Source organism: Diabrotica undecimpunctata, chromosome 7 (assembly GCF_040954645.1).
Source record: "Diabrotica undecimpunctata isolate CICGRU chromosome 7, icDiaUnde3, whole genome shotgun sequence".
NCBI lineage: Eukaryota > Metazoa > Arthropoda > Insecta > Coleoptera > Chrysomelidae > Diabrotica > Diabrotica undecimpunctata.
The window spans coordinates 91729714-91751947 of NC_092809.1; the positions used below are offsets into that span (position 1 = coordinate 91729714).

The 22234-nt window shown below is 33.1% G+C and overlaps 1 protein-coding gene across 4 annotated transcripts in view; it reads left to right on the forward strand.

Annotated features, from left to right (window-relative positions):
- Ack-like (activated Cdc42 kinase-like) overlaps window positions 1-22234 on the forward strand; it is a 212344-nt gene that overhangs the window by 164811 nt on the left and 25299 nt on the right. For 3 of the 4 annotated variants that reach the window (XM_072537694.1, XM_072537696.1, XM_072537695.1), the window contains one exon: window positions 9329-17728. The exons of the other annotated variant lie outside the window; for it this stretch is intronic. In XM_072537694.1, the coding sequence (XP_072393795.1) occupies window positions 9329-9523 (195 nt within the window). In that variant the 3' untranslated portion in view covers window positions 9524-17728. Of the gene's footprint in view, window positions 1-9328; window positions 17729-22234 lie in introns of those variants that run through there. 4 annotated transcript variants of the gene reach the window in all.

Here is a 22234-nt window from a genome sequence, read left to right on the forward strand (position 1 = left end):
TACTTTATCAAAATGTTTCAAAATAGGTTTCACATGTTCGTGATTGGCACTCCATCTAGTGTCAGATAACTGTTTTACAGATACACCCATAACTTCCATTAAAATCCCTCATCTATGTGGAGAGGACGAGCAGAAATTATATCATCAACATCATAAGTGGCTCGACAGACAATCCGTTGTGGACCTTGGCCTGCTCACAAAGAAGTCGCCACTCTTGTCGATTCCTGGCAACTTCCCTCCATTTTCTGACCCTTAGAATCTGTAGGTCTTCTTCCACATCATCAATTCATCTCCCTCGTGGTCGTCATCTGCTTCTTGTGTTCTCTGGTTTTGAAAATGTTAATCTCTTCGTGTATTCGTGATCTGACATCCTAACAATGTGTCCAGCCCATCTAAATCTCTGTACTTTAACAAATTTCACAATATCTGAATCGGTGTATAACTGATATAGTTCAAAGTTGTCGCGCCATCTTCAACGCCATAGCCCAATTTCATTTACGGCCCCAAAAATCTTTCTAAGAATTTTTCTCTCAAAAATACCAAGAAGTCTTTCATCTTTTTTAGCCCCATATATCAAAACCGGTCTTATTAAGGTCTTGTACATATCTTGTAACAATCCAAGATATGTGAATTCTTTGACTTGTTCAAAGGTATGGTTGTTAATTTGAATTCTCTGTTGGATATTTCGGGGGTTTTTAGAAACAAACATATATTTGGTTTTTTCCTCGTTTGCCACAAGTCCTAATTTACTTTCCGCGTCCGCAAGCCTAATAAAACACTGCACCATGTCTCTCATACTTCTGCCCACTATAACTATGTCGTCAGCGAATGCGAGAATTTGCGTCGATCTAATAAAAATAGTTCCATTCATTCTAATATTTAATTGTCAGATTGCCTTTTCCGAGGCAATATTAAAGAGGAGACACGTCAGCGCGTCCCCCTGTCTTAAACGTAAACATGAGCTTACGTTTTGCATTGTTAGTTGGGTCAACTTAACTAACTTAGGTGTGATCCCAAAGTCTATCACTGCATTATATAATGCAATTCTTTTCTCACTGCCATATGCTGCTTTGAAGTCGACAAAGACGTGGTGTGTATCTATGTTATATTCTAGTGACTTTTCTAGAATTTGCCTATGTGCTTAAATTTGATGTGTAGTTGACTTTCAAGCAGTAAATATGCATTGATATTGACCAACAATATCCTATGTAAAATGTTTGTCTTTCAAACAATACATTGCCGAAGATTTTATACGCAGATGCTAACAGAGTAATACCTCTATAGTTCTAATGCTAATCCTATAATGCTAATATTAGCGAATTTCCCTTTAAGTCTTATTCGACACATCCTATGATCAATAGCTTTGAAATCGATTATACTATGTTTTATCTTGCTACTTACAATAAATCCGGTACCAAATTCGTGCCGGGTAGGATGTCCACTGTAGTAAATATTGCAGTTATTTTTTTCCAGGATGCCTGAGCTAGCCCACCTCATTTCTTGTAAATCAATGATATCTGCGTTAGCTGTATTCATTTCTTGTATGTACAGAGCCGTGGTTCAAGGCTGATAAAGGCTTCTTACGTTCCACGTGCAAATGTTTAAATCATTATCCTTATTTCGTTTTATACAATTGGAAATTATATACCCTTTCTTAAGTTGCAAAAAACATTACACAGCTAGGGTTATTTACAAGTGCATGAACTCCACACATATTGAGAGAATGATTTGCACAAGGCACAAACATTATTTTCCTATTTTTTCCTTGATCCTTGCTTGGACACCTGATGCGTCATGGATGTCTGACACTGTATGAATGCCTGGCATAGTAACTTCATTATCATAGCCTTGACTCCTACACAATTGTACATCCAATCCATCATTTTCCAGTGCATTTATAATATCATTGGTTATGTATAGTGATTTTTCCCAGTAAGAATAAAAAAATAAAAAAAAAGATTCCTTTGCTTCAATTTTACCATTCTCGGTAATATGAACTTATCTCACAATCCCACACATTTGGTCTAAGTGGGAAACTCAGGAGTGCTGTCAAAAAGTATCCCAAAATATTTTGCGTTTTTGATCTCTGTTATGATTTTCTGTTTGACCCTCTTGTCCAGTCAGTCTACCAATTCATTTTGTATCATTAAAGACAAGTAAGTTATAATGTTTGAAGCAGAATGTATCCGTAGAACATGTTTTTTTAGAACAGGATCATAATTTGAAAGAAGATGAACAAATTCAAGGAAGTTGCCTTTATTTTCCCGAAGTCACGCCTTTCCTGCGATCTCGGAATGATAGGTTTTGGTTAGCTAGGAACAGAGTTATCTCTAAAAGATGATATAAAAGATTGTTCCATTTTTCAGGCAGGGCCTTCTTGTCTCGGCCGTATTCTTATCTCCGCGAGCCGAACGGAGACACACCCACGCACACACAGGCACGCACGCACGCACGCACGCACGCACGCACGCACGCACCCACGCACGCACCCACGCACGCACGCACCCACGCACGCACGCACCCACGCACGCACGCACCCACGCACGCACACACACACACACACACACACACACACACACACACACACACACACACACACACACACACACACACACACATACACACACACACACACACACACACACACACACACACACACACACACACACACACACACACACACACACACACACACACACACACACACACACACACACACACACACACACACACACACACACACACACACACACACACACACACACACACACACACACACACACACAGACACACAGACACACAGACACACAGACACACAGACACACACACACACACACACACACACACACACACACGCACACGCACACACACGCACACACCCACACACAGTATCAGTAATTTGAGAAAAATTTCAATTTTTTTTAATTAGAAGGATGTGAATGTTAAAACATGGTTTTTAATTCCAAACAACTTTTCATAATAAATTTTTCCATATTGTGAAATATAAAGGTACTACTCTTGAGCGAAATTCATATTTTTTTACATACCTCATGTAAATCAAATTTGATATCTGATGATTGAATCTTAGGTTAGACCTTGCAAAAATTTTTGTGAATTTTCTTAAAATTAATAATAAAAAAGTTTTAATAATTGTAATAAATGAAAATGATGGTAACCCGTAATTTGAGAAAAGTTTTCAGTTTTTTTTAATTAGAAGGATGTAATTGCATATTAGAACATAGTTTTTAATTTCAAACAACTTTCGATAATAACGATTTTCAATATTGTGAAAAATAAAGGTAGTACTTTACTCTACTTTACTTTAGTAGGTTCTTGACCATGCAGAGCATTTTATGAAGAATAACTTTTTTCGTAAAATTTGTAATTAAAGTTTCCCATATGGTTCCAAGTTACATAAATATGGTTGGTATAAGTATACACTGTATATACATACATATATCATTAAGATGCGATATTATAAAATTTATATGTGAATATTTACCTGTAAACTGTAAATGTTTCACTTAAAAATTTGTTCACATTGTCACTTATTTTCGTGTGAAGCTAAAGGTGATATTAACATAAATTAATATTTGTACAGAGTAACTTTTCAATAAATTTTATTAAACGACGGTGGTGATGAACGTCTTCGACTGTGAGCCACTATGTCTATAAGCATAGATAAATAATATGGTATATACATGGTCTATAAGTTAGAAGAGAGCGATTATACAACTTTTTAATGGTACCTAATGAATTATCCTTAAGACAATAGAATAATTGTTTCATACAGTATGTATTCACGCTCACAAGAGTTTCTTTGTTTGTAACAAAATGAAAATGAAACCACTCAGGGTGCGCTTGATAATTTCTTTATTCGGGAAATTATGGTTCGGATAAAAAAAAAATCGTTTTACTATTTGAGAATTTAATGAGTATAGAGGCTAGCTATACCAAGTTTTTTATGTGACTATAACGTGTATTGCAATGCCTACTAATTTTTTATAAAAGAAAACATAAAGTAAACATTAAAACTATTTTAATTTATATACTAGATTGTAGTTTTATATATGTGTAAAAAAATGTTTTCGTTTATTCTTAATTTTTATGCCAATTTGGAGGCCCCTACATATCAGAGACCGGGAGTGGAACCGCCCCCCTTTTAGTTACGCCGCGGGGTAGGAAGTAGTCGGGCAGAAGTGATTGTCTTTTTCGTCGAAGACACAGCACAACCAACTCCGTCTTCGCTCTTAGACAGATTTGACTATTTAAATATAAAAAGTGGGCCCATCATTTTTTGATTTTTTATTAGTAAACGACTTATTTGTTTTAAACTTCCTACAATTAGTAAATTCTGTTATATGTAATAGCGTCATTCTCCTCAATTTTTTTACTGTAGCAAGCAATCGCGTACTGGAGAACCTGTTTATGGTTTCGTTTTATTTAATTAGGTTTAGAATGTTACCTACGATAATAGGTAGTAAAAATAATACCTACAGTACAGACAATTAAACATCACGAGTGGAAGACCGTCAAGCTACGTAAACCAGGGTCTGAATTAGAGAGATAAAGTATTCGAAAAAAAGACCTACAAATTTTTGAGGTCTTGTGAGTCTCTAGGCGAGTTGAGCTTTGGGCAAGACTTAGCCATAGCATACAGAAATTTAAAAATTGTTAATTACTTATCTTAAAATGTGATTATAACGTAACATTTAGTCTAATTTACCTCTTATTTTTTCTTCTTCGTCTTCTATTGTCCATTTTTGGACAAAATCGACGTAGTCCCATCATAAGGAATAGCGAAAGATATGGATTGCTGTAATTAATTATAGAAGGAAAATTAAAAGGAAAACGGAGACCAGGAAGACGAAGGACCGGATTGGCACTACAAGAAGAAGACCCATCTTTCTGTGGTCTTCTTCTTGGTCGTTTACCTTTGTAATGTCTCCAATGTTGCATTGTTGATTTCCAACGTTGGTCTTTTTTTCTAGCAGTATGACCTGCGAAGCTCCAGTTGAGTTTGGCAATTTTTGTTGTGATATCCTCAACTTTTGTTTTTGATCTTACCCATTCGTTCCCCTTTTTATCTCACAGTCGTATACTTAACACTGCTCTTTCCATTGCCCTTTCTGGTGTGGCTAGTTTATTCATATTTGCCTTGGTTGGAGTCCAAATTTGAGTTTCATATGTCATGATAGAAAAAATGCACTGGTTCAATTACACTGGTTCATGCACTAGATGACTGTTACTTTTTAAATAGGTAATATTCATTGCATTAGTTATAGGTATCACTACTACTACTACTTGTCGGTTTATAACGTTCTCCGCCGTTTTCCGACTTCCAATCGCCACTTAGACCGGTTGTTCCATAGATCTTCTTCTATATGGCCCTCTCTCTCAGTTCTTTATTTATTCCTTCGCTCCTTCGCTTTTTCTCGGTCTACCTCGTTTTCTCTTTCCTTCTGGTTGCCACTTTAGTATTTCTTTTGACATTCGTTGTTCGTCCATTCTTTGTATGTGTCCGAACCAGATAAGTTGTTTTGTTGTTAGGTCATCTGTGATTGTTCGTTTGATTCCCATTATGTCTCTAATGCGTTCGTTGGTAATCCTTTCTCTTCTAGATCTTCCTGCGGCTCTAATCCAAAAATCCATTTCCGTCGTTTTCAGCGTTGACAGTGTTCTTTCTTTCAGTGGCCATACCTCACAGCTGTATAAAGTGATACTTTTTACTATAGTCTCATATATCCTCTTTTTATTTTCTTTGCTGATGGATTGGTCCCATAAAATGGTGTTTACCATTGTGATGGCTTTTCTCCCTGACGTATTTCTCTCTCTTATGGCTTTGTCTAATGTTCCATCTTGTGAAATAGTGATACCTAGGTATTTGTAGTCACAGCAGTGCTTTATCGTAGTGTTATCGTCTAATATGAGATCTTTTTGTTGTGCTCTAATACACGGGTATTCGGTTTTCTTTTTATTTACTTCTAGACCCCATATATCGTACTCTTCAATTCATTTTCGTGCCATATAGTTTAAATCGTCATAATCTTGAGCCATTATTACTTGATCGTCTGCAAAGTTAAGCGTATATACTCCATTGTCCTGCATTTTTGTTTCCATCTTTTTAAAGCACTTTCGAGGTATATTTTAAATAAAGTGGGAGACAAGTAACATCCTTGCTTTAATCCTTTTTATGTTATAAATCCTGTTGTTATTTGTGTCCCTTCTTTTATCTTTGTTATTGGTTGGTTGTATAGCACTTTGACGGCTTTTATTAATTCTATATTAATATTCGTGCTTTCCATTGATTGCCACAACTTCTTCAGTGGAACGCTGTCGTAGGCTTTCCGTAGGTCGACGAACAACATATGAATCTCTTGATTCCTTGCCATCTTTTTTTCTATTATCTGGGTTAAGGAGAAAATGTGGTCAATAGTGGATCGACTCGTACGAAATCCTGCTTGTTCTTCTGCTTCATAATATAAGTATTCTCTCTCGATTCGGTTCTTTAACACCTTTCCATATATTCGACTCATAGATCCGGTTACAGCTATTCCTCGGTAATTTTCACAATTATTGTTATCACCCTTTTTATGTCTAGTGCTGAGGTATGATATCTTCCATTCCGTAGGGATTTTGCATTCTTGAAAAAGTTGTCGAAGACATTCGTACAATTTGTTCGTTCCGTACTTAAACAATTCTCCGGGTATATCTCCTGGTCCGGGTGCTTTGTTCCTCTTCAGCTGTTTACATACATTTTTAATTTTCTCTGTTGTTAATCTTATTGGCGAGCCAACTATTGAAATTCTATCTTGGTTTTGATTTCTATGTTCCTGAAATTCGACTCTATTCTCTACCAAAAGTCCTTTGAAATACTCTTCCCAGTCTTCAGGTTTTATGCTCTGTATTACTTCTTTATTCTTTTCTTTTGTCAATTTTTTATCAGTTTCCAGCTTTCTGTGCTTCTGGTTCCTCCTAGATAAGTATTTATTCGTTGGCAGTTTCTTTCCCAAGACTCGTTCTTCTTCTTAGAGATTTTCCTTCTTACTTCTGCTTGTTTTTCCTTATATTTTATTTTGTCTTGTAATGATGTAGAACTTAAATATTGTTGGTATAGTTGTCTTTTACATTTTATTTCTTCCTCTATTTCGTTATCCCACCAGTATGGTTTGTTTACCTTGGGTTTTATGTAGTATCCCATTGCTTCAAATGCTGCTTCGTGTAAACAGTTTTTTATATGTTTATATAGCTGGTCGATATTCTTGGGGGCGGGAATTTGTAGCTTCTTATCCAATCTATTTTTAAATAAGTCTTGGGTACTTTCTTCATCTAGGCTTCTGATGTTCTATCTTCGTTCCTGTATCTTTTCTGTTGTGTTTATGTCTATGCGTGTTTCTCTCTGTTGTCTTCGGATTGCGAAGTGTATTTTTGAACGTAATAAATAGTGATCGCTACCGCATGTTGCGCTTCTCTGAACTCTTACATCTTGTACTCTTAGTCGGGTTTTTTGTTTTGTTACAATATAATCGATTATTGATTTTATGTTTCGTGTTCCCTGAGTCCATGTATAGCTGTGTATCAGTTTATGTGGAAAGTATCCATTTAAGATTCTGAGTTGATTCTGGTTGCATAAATCTATGAATCTTTCACCATTGTTGTTCGTGGTGTCTTCTCCGTATTTTCGTACTATTTCATCCGCATCTTTTCTTCCTACTCTACTGTTAATATCCCCCATTAATATTATTTCCCGCGATTGACTTATTTTCGATATTTCTTCGTGAAGCTGTTCAAAAAATGCGTCTTTTACGTTGGCTAGTGCGTCGTTATTTATTGCGTATACGCCCATAATTGTTAGTTTATATCCGTGAAGACACATATTTACTTTAATCAATCTTTCACTTATGGCTTCCCAGCTTATAGGTATCAAAACAGGATAATATACCTTAGAAAATATCATCGCATTATGACTCTCCTATTGTAGAGAATTTAAAAAATAAGTTAAGCTTTTGGAATAAAGCCTGTCTCACAGCCAGCGTGAAATATATTATATTTGCCCTTTTGGTATAGTTCTTGATAATTCTTCATTGGATTCATCATTCCAACAAATATCCTCTATATGGTTACTATGAATATAAGATTCTTCCGTATATACAATCTTAAGGAATGAACATCATGTTTTTCTATTAAAAGTTTTTTATTTCTTTTTGTTTTCTTCCGACGAAAACCTATTTACTTAACTACTTCCGGAAGAGAATGTATTCCACCTGTATATCCAATTTTTTTAAATTGCATATTTGGCCATGGATGCACAATTTGGTCAAGAGTTTACGTATTTGTAATCTTTCTATGTATAGAAATATTTTATTCTATTTGTAATCTGCGCTGTCCAAGTCGGTTTTAAGTGTTTTTTTACTATTTTGTTTTCCTTAATAATTTTTCAGATACTTCTTTCGGAAACACCGGTCGCTTCAATGACTCGTTGATACAACTCATTAATAGGAATTTTAAATTACTCTGAAGTTTTTTTCTCTATATATAATAAAATGAATTCGCAATTACCTCACGAGTTTAAGCGTTTAAATTATTATTACGTAGTTTACTTTTAAACTCCATCACTACGTTAATACGGCACTGTTCTCATATAGTTATCACTTGAGCTCAAGTAATAGAATGCAATCAAATTTTCCCAAAAAAAAAACAGAAGACACCTTTTTTTAATAAATTTTATGATACAGCCACTCAGCGATGTTTACTCGTCGTCCTTCGTAAAATAATTTATAAGCGGACTATAATATTGTGAAAGTCATAAATAATTAATAATATGTAGCGAGCGATTTTTCAATTTTGAGCTGCATTCAATCTAGATCTTAGCTACATAATATATCACCTGTTGAAGGCGAACTGTCAGCTGTGCACTGTATTTACTAGCAATAATGTACATACAATGTAATTTATAATTCAAAATTAAAATAATTGTTTTAGCGAACTTATAAATTTTGGAATCACTATCAGGAATATAATTAAGAACTGAATGAAAAGTGTGAATTTGACAAAAGAAATATAATAAGACTACTTACATGCTTGACAAATTATCGTAAAAAAATTAGAATGACTACTTTTGGGACAAGGGTAAATGCTGATGATATTATAAAGTGTACTTTATAGTTTAGTTTATATATTTATTGCAATATTTTTTGTAGTAAACATATTATACAATATACCATGTTCAAATTACAAAAATATACAAAAATATATAGCTACAATTGCGTCATATTTCATAATTATGATTATATACCTTCTAATCCTTTTAATTTGTTATTGTTGCCAGGTAACAACCGAAAAATGTCTACAGGCTCTAGACCAATCAGATTGGGACGTGATGAAAGCTATAAAAATACTAAAATTGCAAAATGTTGTCAGTGCCGATCTACCCATATGTTTCAATGGTTTGGAACATACCTCGTGGGATGTTACCAAAGCTGCTCAATGGATTTTACAAGACGGTGAAATAACTCAAGTATAACTCAACTTTCTTTATTTTCTAATTGTCTGCGAATTAGAACATACTACTGGTTACATGCAACAAATATTGAGAGACTATAAAACATTAAAAACATTTATTTAAATCCTTTAGAATGGATTATAAACTTCCAACTTAATTCACTAAACGATTGAACATATTAGATGATTCGATATTTATTTGTCATAAATATTCTTGATTTAATGTTTACTCAAATGAATCTGTAATACTTCATTTAATTAAATTATCTCATTTTGGGCATATGCATGCCTACTTCGCGAGAACTAGTTAGAATGCTACTTTAAAAGCTCTATATTGATATTATAACTTTATTTGTAAGGAGTAAAGGAGATTTCATCAAATTTCTATCAATATAAAAATCAGCGTTTACGATAAATCTTTTGGTTGTTCTCCAACAATTGTTATTTTTCAATAATTGTTTGAGAAATACAGCATTTTCTTTCAGATACCTTTCCTTCTCAAAAAATAATCAATAAAAACACTAATGTAAGTCTCACATCTTTAAATTTCAATGTAAGTCTTTTATATTGGTAAATTTTGTAGGTTAATGTGGAATTTAAAATCCATAGTATTTGCAGATTCCCCTGTTAAACAAAAATCAACTTTTTTGTAACGTGGATAGAATATGGTGTTCATTGTGTACAATATCATCAGAAAGCTGAAAATAAACCTGAATTTTTTTTGTCACCCACACTTTATTTGCTACGAAGATTTGTGCATTGTAGGGGAATGTATATCAATTTGAGTATGTTTTTCGCGGTGCGCTTGCCCTAAAATATCGTGGCAGATTGTTTTACGGCGATACTTATTCACTTGAGCATCACAGATTAATGTTTAGCAGTAATTTTCCAGCAGACTAGGACTTCATTTATCTTGGTGACGCTTTTTCATGTTTAGAACGTCTTGGTGAAACTGTTCTCCACGTTTATCATTAAGCACCTAAATTTTCTGGAAAGAAGTTCAGATGAGTATCCTGGAGGTGAATTTTTAGAGTAATGTTACATCCTATTTAACTGTAGGCAGTAAGTAATTCAGTAACAAGATCATTAAATTCAGTCTGTGAAATTAGATGAGGTTTTGAGGAACATTCTGGTTCTTGGAATAGTGGATCATTGTCTATTTTCTCTTCGAATTGTATATCACCAGATGGAACCTTGAAACTTTCAAGTTGTTCTTCGTCTACACTTAAAGTCTTTGGTGGTTTTGGGATAGAAAGATTTTTGCTATGTTCGACGAGACGGAATATCTGAGGGTAAATAGGGATATAGCGCTATATTCTTGGACTTCGGTCCTATGCTCTGATTCTTCGTGAGACAAAAGTAACATTGGCTGTCAGTTCTCTCCATATCATTGGTACTGCAAAGCGCATTCGACGTTTGGTTTATCTTTTTGCTCGTTACTCAAGATTGGTGGGTGATAAACACATTTTGGTTTTAATTTTGATTTTAGACTGCAGAAACATATTAGAAATACCAAACAATCTTCATTTCACAAAAATATGTTGACCAATGTTAATAGTCAAATATTTGAGTTTACTTTTTAAATAATGCAGTACAACTTTATCGTTTCGAGATATTGATCTCATTGTGAGCATATATCAAACTCCTATTGTTGCTTATATTTATCTTTAATAATTCGATTTTATACAAAATGCACAATTTTACAGAAGGGGAAAGTAGTTAAAGACATTAACTCCTTTACTGTCTTTTGTTTTGTTTCTATGGTCGCAATCTGCTTTCTATTGATAGATACCCCTCTTCCATGTTTTGTTATCCATAAATTTAAGTTTTCATAAAAATTTACTTTGCAGCATTTTTAATTTGGTTAATTAATTTTGTAAAATGATTATTTGATATGAATTTAAGTTTGGAAAGTGTACCAATCTTAAGGTTTTAAGTAATCGTAATAAATAATTATTTAATGAATTAACATTTAAATAATTGCACTATAAACTGTTTTAACTTTAACGTTACTTACTTATTTGAATTTCAAGATCTCTGTACTTGGCGATCTGTTCGTTATAGATTATAAGTCCATAGATTTTTAAAGGGCCATTTGAACCAGCATGAATCATATATATAAAACAATACTACCTACAATATGTAATAACAACTTTAGAAACTATGCCGTCAATTCAAAAATAATGACCTGCGACCTAATGCCGCACAAAAATATTGGTACCAAAAGCAGGGAAATTTTTTTTTATTTTCGGAAAATTCTTTGCACATTTTCGGCAGTTTGACACAGTAAGGCATTCACACACAAAGTTTCCTTTGTGTACCGATAAGAAGTGGCGTCATAGTTTCTACAGATGTTATTACATATTGTAGTATTGATTTATATCTGATTCATGTTGGGTCAAAGACCCCCTAAAAATGTCCCATGGGCTTGTAGTCGGTTATATTTAACACGCAAATTATTGCTGTTAGTTATCGCCACCTTAATTAATGTTGTTTGTCTAGCTACTTTATTAACTAGTATGAGATCTGATCTATTATGCGCCACTGATTGGTCTAAGATTACTGTTAGAGACGAAAATAAGATCGTTTTGGACCTGAGGCTCTCTGACGATATATTTCAGGAAATTTTTAGTTGGTATAATCTGATCCTGAATGGCGAGTGGGGACCTTCTGTTTCAGAGAACATCTTTGATGATTTCAACGAATAGTTCGACGCTGTATTGGCGACATATTCTTGGCTGACGTCATTGGGATATCTCTCATGCAGAGGTTTACCCATTAACCATTAAGGTGTGCATATGTTTATAATAAAGGTTGTGCATTTCTTGTTCTCTTAGTTTAAGCGATGTCATCTACTACGTAAATCGTGCGATATAAAGTAAATGTCTCACACTGCATCTGAAAATGAGTTCTTAAATTAGTAATCTGTTTTGTAATGGTTCACCTAGATGCATGTGCTCTTCCTCCTAAATACTGCGGTAATCTCATGTTTTCTACTGCACTCACTTTGTGAGGCGTATTCGTACTTCTACATCTGAAGATTTTCTAAGAGCTCCTTCCCAACGTAAGTCCAGCGTAAATTTTGGAAGTTTTAATTCATCAAACAACATTTTTGGATTTCCACTATTATAGAAGATATTTTTGAAATTAATGAAAACAATTAATTAAACCGAATAACAACTAATTTAAAAAACGCATAGAATATGTAATATTAAGAAAATATGAAAATTTTCCACTGAGTGACACTCCTTTATGTTTAATTGCATCCCAAAATTCTTTGATGCATAGTTTTTACCAGGTTCTGACAGAATTGTGCCATATTTCTTTCTAGATTCTATCAGGGACAAGTCGGGAAACCCATTCCAGAAATGGTACTCCTTGATTTTCAATCCATTTTAAACTCGTTTTTAAGGTGTGGCAGATATCCTGCGCCGTCCTGTTGGAAGGCAAAATCTTCTGATGTTTGTTCCATAATCGGTTAAACAAAGTCTTTTAAAATCGTCAAATATTTGTCTGTATTTACAATCCCATCGATAAAATGCAACTTTTTCACACCATTTAGACGACATGCTGCCCCAGATCATGCAGACGCAGGAAATTTGACTTTTAGATGTCAAAGTTAACAGGGCCTATATGTAGAGTGGAATTATACTTCAAATCGGTCATGTGTTTCGCTGTTTTTAATACAAATAGACTGATTCTGAAACTATTTTCTTGTGGCATTTTAACATTATTTACTATTTTTAATAGGCATTAAGCATAATTTCAGTTGAAAATACGTTTATTTTGACGTTTCCATTTCCACTTCAGAGATTGTTCTCAAAATAAAAATTAAATTAATAGACCAGGTTTTTTTTTAAATGACCACATTGGATGGGAAGTATATAAACGTAGTGTTTATCTTTTACAAGTATTACTAGAAATCATAACTTCACTATGCGTGAGTTCTCAAAAGTGGGCTTAACTTTTTATTAAACAACATTTAAAAAAAAACAGAATTTTTCTCATCTTACCAACTTATTAGCAACTAATAATTTTAAAACAATTTTCAAGAGGAGTAAATTTTTTGCAAATAAATTTTACGTAAGATAAATGTGGTTGAAAATCTTGAAAAATGTTATTTTTTTATTATTATGATAAAAGTGAAAAAGTATAAAAAAGCTTTTTTTGTGATTTTTTTTTTGTTATACTTATATTATTCATAGACCCCCATAATTAGTGAAAGCAATAAAATCGATTAAATAGTTTTTGCAGAATAATTTTGCAATCTAACTTTTTTGAAAAAAAAGCATATATCGCCTGATCTATAAATTCCGAGGTCGAAATGTCAAATATAAAATATTTTCAATTATGGTTATGGTTTATTTCCATTAATATAGTATATAATACAAATAATAAAATTTAGCAATTTGTTAATTTTAATAAAAAAAATTGTCTATACTGAAACTAAATTTATTTAATATATCTTATCTTTATTATCTTAGTTTTACAACATTTTTCCAACTACAGATCTTAAAGATTTAATTGCTTTCGAATTCTGATTTTAAACGCTTATGGTGTAATATTGTTCTAAAGTTATTTTCATGTGACATCTTAGTACAACTTACTATTTTTGCTGAAAATAAGCCGCAATTTTACTTTAAAATAAGTTTATTTTTGTCTTCTTGATTTCCACTTCGGAAACAGTTGTATTTTGAGAACGATTTCCGAATTCGAAATGAAACGCCAAAAATAAAGTTATTTTAAAATAAAATTGTGGCTTATTCCCAGTAAAAATAGTAAATTGGCTTATGGTATAAATGTAGAAACAGAAAAATATCATATCATCTTTGAACTACAATTCAGCAGACTGCAAATATATTTTTAATGGCTCAATAAAATTCTCTAAAGTAGGATGATAACTGTCAATTGTAAATCTGTTTATATTCTGTACCATTATTATATAGATGTTTTATTTTTTTTATATTTTGTGGACAAATTTTAACTGGCTAATACATCTAAACACTAAAAGTAACTAAAATCCTTCCTTCTTTTTCCACAAGTGATAAAATTTTGTTTTGGTTTTTATGTTAAATATACATAAATTGTGTAGTACTGGTTAGATTTTGTAAGAACCATCCATCAAATTATATACTTTTTCTAGGTACAGCATCCGTATATCAGTTAATAGAATCCGTAGTTAATAGGGAGTAATAAAAGACGATTACTACAAAAAGCGACATATAAACTTAACATATCTCCTGTTAAGCCTTATTTGAAATAAAAACCATAGTCCCAAAAATTCCGCACGTAATTCCAGAATATTAACCAGTATATGCATAATTTGAATTATGCCAAAATATGCACAACCTTTAACATAATAACTACAAATTGTCAGAGAATTGATTTTTTTCAGCAATCTCAAATCTATTTCTACTTCGTACGGATAAATGAGATAAAATCTCTAGTTTAGTGACACGCTGTATTGCATTTTTACTTGTTTTTGTATATAATTAATTAAACATTACTTTAAATATTAATTAGTAAACTATCGAAATTGAGATCAACCTCTCTATTAATCAGTTGTTTTTTGTATTCAATTATATTTGTTTAAATGTTATATTAAAAAATATAGAATGAAAAGGCTTGTAGAAAAATGCCTTTATAAATGAATCATATTCATATTATTCTTTGTAATAAAATTTGCAGTCAATTTTTTAAAGCTTCTGAGGATAACGATATAAAGTTTCTACAAGTCACTTGATTGTTATCGGTGGTTCATTTTGGGCAGAAGAGTTTTAACGGGAACAAACTTTAACGATTGAGGCGGGTGCTCAGTTTTAAAATCCGTTTTGAAATTGATCATAATTCAATTGCTAAAATTGAATATTAAAAACATGTCACAATTTCTACTTTTGAACATAAACTAACAATTAATATCAAATTTAAAATATTGTAATTTTGATAACATTTATGATAATCAGGTTATCCAGAGTTGTTGGCATTTAATATACTAATAACTATGCGATTACAAAATAACGTAAATGATATGTTTCAATAATTTTTGTCCTTAAAATTTTGCTAAACGGGAAATTATTTGGCTTTTTTACCGCAGTTAATTTACAATAACTGTATATACTCCTAGGGAATATGTTAAACTGAAACCTTCAAGATCACTTTGTGTTTACCTCCTTTCATTACTTCCTTCAGTGATCATATTAACTCTTCTAGACTTTTTGCTTCTCCAGATTGGCAATTGATCTAGATATTTCAAAATAAAGTGGAACCGCATAAACTGCAATAATTTAAAAATGTGTCACATTTCTTTGTGTCCAACATGCTAGTAGATTGTTCTACGATCTTTGATTATTAATTTTTCCACTACTTTCCTTTTTTAATACTTTTTTTATCCAAAAAAAACAAAAATTCAGGTTATATTTTGTTTTGATAAAATTAGAAATTAACTGCGCGTATTTATTACCATTTTTAGAAAATGGTATATATTATTTTATTTAGAAAATTGTATGTGTTATTAGTAACCACATTCTTTAGTTGTATTAAAATGTTAACTGCTGTGTTTTATCGTAAACATTATATGTTTTACTAAGTTCTACCGATCTAATAACAGCACTGTTATCCCCATTCTAATTATCTGAACTTTTTGTAACTATTTAGAAAGAATGTAACCTTATAAAGGACTAAAACTTTGTAGACTTCCGTAACATTTATTTGAACATTTTTTCTATTTTAATGTTTAAAAACCGTCAATTTGGATTTTGAGAATGTCAATATTAAGTAATAATTGAAAGCAATTTTTTACCATTTACGATTAACAGTAAGAATGAAAGGCTTTAGTAACAATAAATGATAGCTAGGTAATAGAATCTGGTCTTATATCGTATATATATATATATATATATATATATATATATATATATATATATATATATATATATATATATATATATATATATATAATGTAAATAAGTAGTAGAGTAGTTTTTAAATAAATTAATTAAAATGTAATGATCCTGCTATAACAGTCGATTGCTGAGTTTCTGAAATGAAGAACATAGAGAACTGAGAATCGGGAAAGTATATACTATTAATACTATTAAATAATATTGGCAGTTTGAAGTTGATTATAAAAGTGGGCTATGAAAAACTTGTTTAATTTTCTACTTAGGTATAACTGGTATATATCTTAGGTCACTAGATCGAGTTTAAGCAGAACTGATCATTAACAAACTGAAACAAACCGTGGGTGAGGCTCTTATCGAAAGTTAAAATCAACTTCTGCAGTTCCTTAATACATCGTTTAGTGCAGGGACCTTGTGGGTAAACTGTACTAACGAGTACATACAACAATGGGTTACTTAGGTGATTATGGAGGGTCTCTGAACTGGTAATACTATTTTATCTGAGTTAACCTTTCGTTTTCTATTTTTCGGCGTCAGGTCTGTAACCCATTCACTCTGCTCATGTGGTTTCCACAATTCTGCCGTCTCGATCTGATTTATTTAGTAAGAAACTGCGCCATATTTGATTTGGCAAAGACATGCCTTTAAATATTCTGTACATTTCCATGATTTCCGAGATTTAAGAAAGATCGATTTTACGCAAATTTTGTTGTTTCACAATCTGGTACTGTAAAGTTGTGTGTTTTTATTTAATCGATTAAGTTTCTGTTATTAGCTATTTATAAGCACGGTCTCTGCTATTAGAACATGATCACCGGGTGTATCTCTACTTTCTATTGATATAACGTTGCACCAAACGCGTAACTGGATATCATTATATATTTGGGAACCAATATGTAGCACATGAGAAACTCTGTTACTTACAATATTCATAATTGACGAATGCAAAAATATCAAACTAAAGAATAAAAGTTTGTAGTAATTTCGTAAATAACAGGCAGTTTTCGAGTTTAAATGATTTCTTGTACTGTACAGTGAAACTTTTGAATGTTAATTTAAATAATGGGGAATTTTGAAATCTTATATCAGCACATGCTGAAAACAGTGCACTATGTATGGGCCAGATTCTATTATAATATCTGACTATTTACTGTAGAATTTAATTTCTATTAAAAAATCGTTTTATTTGTGTAATATTTGCTGGTTGTGTTTTGAATTTTTTTTTTAATAATTTTTATTTATTATCTTGCCAATATTCTATTTATATTAATTTTTAATGTCATGTTAAACGCTAACATATTTATATAAATAAACGTTTTATATCCAGATTTACTCTTTTTATTTTATATCTCCATTAACCTTCACATGTATTGTGGTAAAACTTTACATAAACATAATGTAAATCCCAAGCTTAAAATGTCTGATATCTCGCTATTTGACTATTTTTGGGAGGTAATACTACATACAAATGTTAAAATATTTAATTTTACTGATGATCATTACACGATTCTGTGCTGTATATGCATTTGTACCGGGTGTGCAACATGAAGAGGAATGGTCAAATATTTCGCAAAATTTACATCTGATCGAAAAACTGAAAAACACGTGTTCCATATTTTTCAAAAATATATCGAATGACACTAAACACAACCCACCCCTCTGGGTGGGCGGGAGGAACAACCAAAAAGTACGTACAGTAGGCGCCAGTTACGAAGATCCAGCGCAAATCCTTATTTTCGTACCGATTCGATCCTAGCGCCTTGTATATTTATCCACGCTGTCAGTAGCGCAGCGGTAACTATTCGGTGCCGTTAATTATATAAAAGCATAATCACGCCACTGTCCACCTCTCGGATAGAGTTGGCACACGCCACATGCTCGAGGTTGAACCTGCCTATGTGTATTTTTCAGTATTTCATATTTTTCAAAAATCTAACGAATGACACTAAACACAACTCACACCCCCTAGAGGTGGGGCGGGGGTAACTTGGAAATCTTATATATAAAAACCCTATTTTTTTTGTAGATTTGGATTCTATGTGAAAAACTGTATTAAATACCATAAAAATTTCTACTCTTGTTGTATTGTTTAATTCTTGATGGATGGTTTTCTTACCATGAAAAATAAGATACATTTTTCAAAATGAAAGTTATCATCTTTTATATATATTTAGGGATTCTACAGTATTCACTGCCTTCCCTCGCTCAACCGTTTCCATCTCTCTCTGTTGTTCCATTCTCCATCGTTTAGTCCTCTCTTACTCATGGCGTCGTCTACTTCGTTCCTCCAGGATTTTCGGGGTCGTCCTCTTTTCCTCCTTCCTATGGGGCTCCATTCGGTTATTCTTTTTATCCATCTGCTGTCGCTAGCTCTTCTTACATGTCCATACCACTTTAGTCTTTTTTGTTCTATATATGTTAGTATGTCTGTTTCTATTGATGTTCTTTGCTTTATTTCGTCATTACTTCTCCTATCCATTCTTGTTACTCTGCAGCATCTTCGCAGGCATTCCATCTCTGTTGCACCATACTGAGTTAAGTTGTCGGATTTCTGTTCTTGTTTGTCCTAATCTTTGTGTAATTTCTTCCTCTGTTGTTGCCTTTTTCGTGATTATGAACCCCAGGTATTTGAATTTATCCTTTCCTTTGATTGTTACGTTGTCATCAATCTGTAGATCTTCTATGTCTTCTTCACTTGTAGATAGGTACTCTGTTTTCGCGAGGTTAATATCTAGGCCAGCCTTGGTATATTCTTCTTGTAGTTTCTTCATCATGTAGCTGAGGTCGTCTTGGTCTTGTGCAATCACTACTTGATCGTCTGCAAAACTTAACGTATATAGGTATTCGTTCCGTACCGGTACTCCCATGCCTTCGCATTTTCTTTTCCATGTAGTCAAGGCTTTCTCTAAGTATATTTTGAATAGGGTTGGAGATGTGGAACAACCCTGCAGGAGCCCTTTTGTTGTGGTGAAGTCTCCTATGATTCTTGTTCCCATTTTAATGGACAATTTATTTTCTTTATACAGAGCTTTTGTAGCTTCTATGAGTTCCGTCTGTATTTCTAATTTGTACATTGCCTCCCATAGTTCTGACCTTGGTACAGAGTCATACGCCTTTCTCAGATCCACAAATGCCAAGTGTATATCTCTATTTTTTGCTTTTTTCTTTTCCAACAGTTGTTCCAGTGTGTATATGTGGTCTATGCATGATCTTCCTGCCGTGAAGCCTGCCTGATCCTCCCCGATTTTGCCTTTTATCGCTTGCTCTATCTTTTCTCGCAGTATCTTCCCATATAATCTTCCTATTGATGATATTACGCTTATTCCTCTGTAGTTTTCGCATCGTTTTCTATCTCCTTTCTTAAATATAGATGTCATATATGCCGCCGTCCATTCCTTTGGGAGCTGTTCTCCATTTATGGCTTTCTGAAATATTAATTGTATCATCCGGTGTAATTTTTTTGATCCGTATTTTATAAGCTCAGGTGAGATGCCTCCAGGTCCCGGTGCTTTCTTATTTTTGATTGCTTTTATGGCCGTTCTCATTTCCCTATCTGTTATTTCTATTTCTTGTTGTGGGAATCTGCTTCGTCTTCGCCTGTTTTCTTTTCCCTTCTCATCATCTTTTAAAAAATTTAAATAATAAAGTTATTTTCGTTTATAAGAAAATTATAAATACGTAAACAAAAAGTGGACTATTTTTGTTGTAATTTTTTGTGCTTCTTCATCCATTTGGTAAGTTTTCTTTACAATACACATTAGTTTAAGTTGATTCACTTTTAATGAACAACAAACTGATGATGGTGGGCTGGGGTGCTAGGAAAAGATCATACTCAGAAGGCAAAAGATATTTTCAATGATAATTTTCGAATTGAAATGCATCAAATCGACTATGGAGAGAACGGTTAAAATATTTGAAGCTACATGATCTGTGAAATATAGAGCTAAATTAGCAAGAGCAAATTTAACAACAAACGAAGAAGAGAAGCGTTGAATATTTTATTATCATTTACAGAAAATCCTCACAATAGTCTTCATAGAATATTTTTTCAACTACCTGTTTTGACCAACTTGCCCTTTACGGCATTTTTTGCAACTAATCCCTTCAAATAAGCCACAATAATCCCCTAACAGGTTTTACCGAACGTTTTGAAGTCAAAGTACCGAAAAATATCCCGTTAGGTCAAATAAAAATCTGTTTACTTGACGCCCCAGAAAACGATGTCTGTAAAGTTAGCATATCCATTTTATAAGGCCCAATTCAGATCAAGACTATAATTCATTACGGAACATTTATAAATTATTATTTTATTTATAAATAACTGTAGTGCTGTGGCCGTTTCCGAGAAACAATAGTTATGCTAACTTTACGGTAAAGCTAGCATAGCCATAGCTATAAGGTTAAACACAGACAGGGCGGCTTGCGCCGCGTCTGCATCTCGTCGGCTGCCGCGCGGCTTAAAACACATTAGACAGTTTAATAGTGGCAGTAGTTTTGCCGTTGTATTCGGTGTTGTCAAATTTAGTCGAGTTTTGGACGTAGAATGGTATAATGATGTCTCTAGAATCATCTAGTGAAAGTGACGACGATTTGTTTTTCCTAATAAGTGCAAGTTTACTTCATATTAGATCAAAGAAGAAGAAGAAACGCAGGTATTGGATACATCCCATAGTAAATGAACGAAAAAATAAAGGAATGTTTTACACGTTAGTTAAAGAAATTAAAGATGACCCAGAAAAGTTTTTTAATTTTACCCGAATGTCTAAGCAATCTTTTTAAGAGCTATTAGAAATTATTAAAGAGCCATGTTCAAGAAATAACACCCATATGAGAGAAAGTATATCACCAGAAGAAAAACTAATAATAACACTAAGGTAAGTTAACTACGTAGTTGTCACATACTTTTTAAGTATCTTAAAAATATATTTGTAATTTTAACTCGATGACTGCACGTGTTTTGTGATTTTTATTATGTATGCATTATTTATGTGTTTTGTTTCTTTAGTTTATAACAATGTTTGTCCCGTTTGTTGTATTTTTTTAAATACAAAAAATATAGGAAAAATACATTTTATAAAATAAATTTTTTATTTTAATTAATTTATCGATATCTATAGCTTCCATAATATATACAAAATTTGGCAAACATTCACAAAAGCAACCATATAAAACCGCTGCAAAACAGTCACATGTCTGTGTGTTGAAGCACGAGATATCTATTACTGATGTGCCGCCAGAAGTCATAAAACCGCCGACGGCGCATGGTGGTACTCAGCATAGGCCGCGCGGCGGCCGACGCGGCGAGCTGACGAACGACGGCTCGTCTGTTGCACAACATAAGTACCATAGACGAGAGACCGCTTTCAACACCGCCGCGGCGCAAACCGCCCTGTCCGTGTTTAACCTAACTCATCAAGGAAAATGGCACAGGGCCCATCTTAGCGGCATATTTTATTGCTGTTGATTGGTACATTGACCAATTCCCAAAATTACCCAATTCATCCCCTAGCGGAAAAATCGAGATATCAGCCAACAACAATGAAACTAGAAAAGTGAACCGCAACGAATTAATTGCTAATTTATTGCTGAAGTTTTAAGCCCAGAAACAATTTATTGCTGCAAATATTTCAGAGAAACAATGGTTATGCTACTTTAAAGTAGAGCTAGCATAGCCATAGCTATATTTTGGTGATGAAAGGGCTAAAGATCGCACTTGGCGGCATATTTTATTGCTAATTAATTGGTACATTGACCAATCCCCAAAAACTAACTTGCTAATTTATTGCTGAAGTTTTATGAGAATAAACAATTTATTGATGCAACCGTTTCCGAGA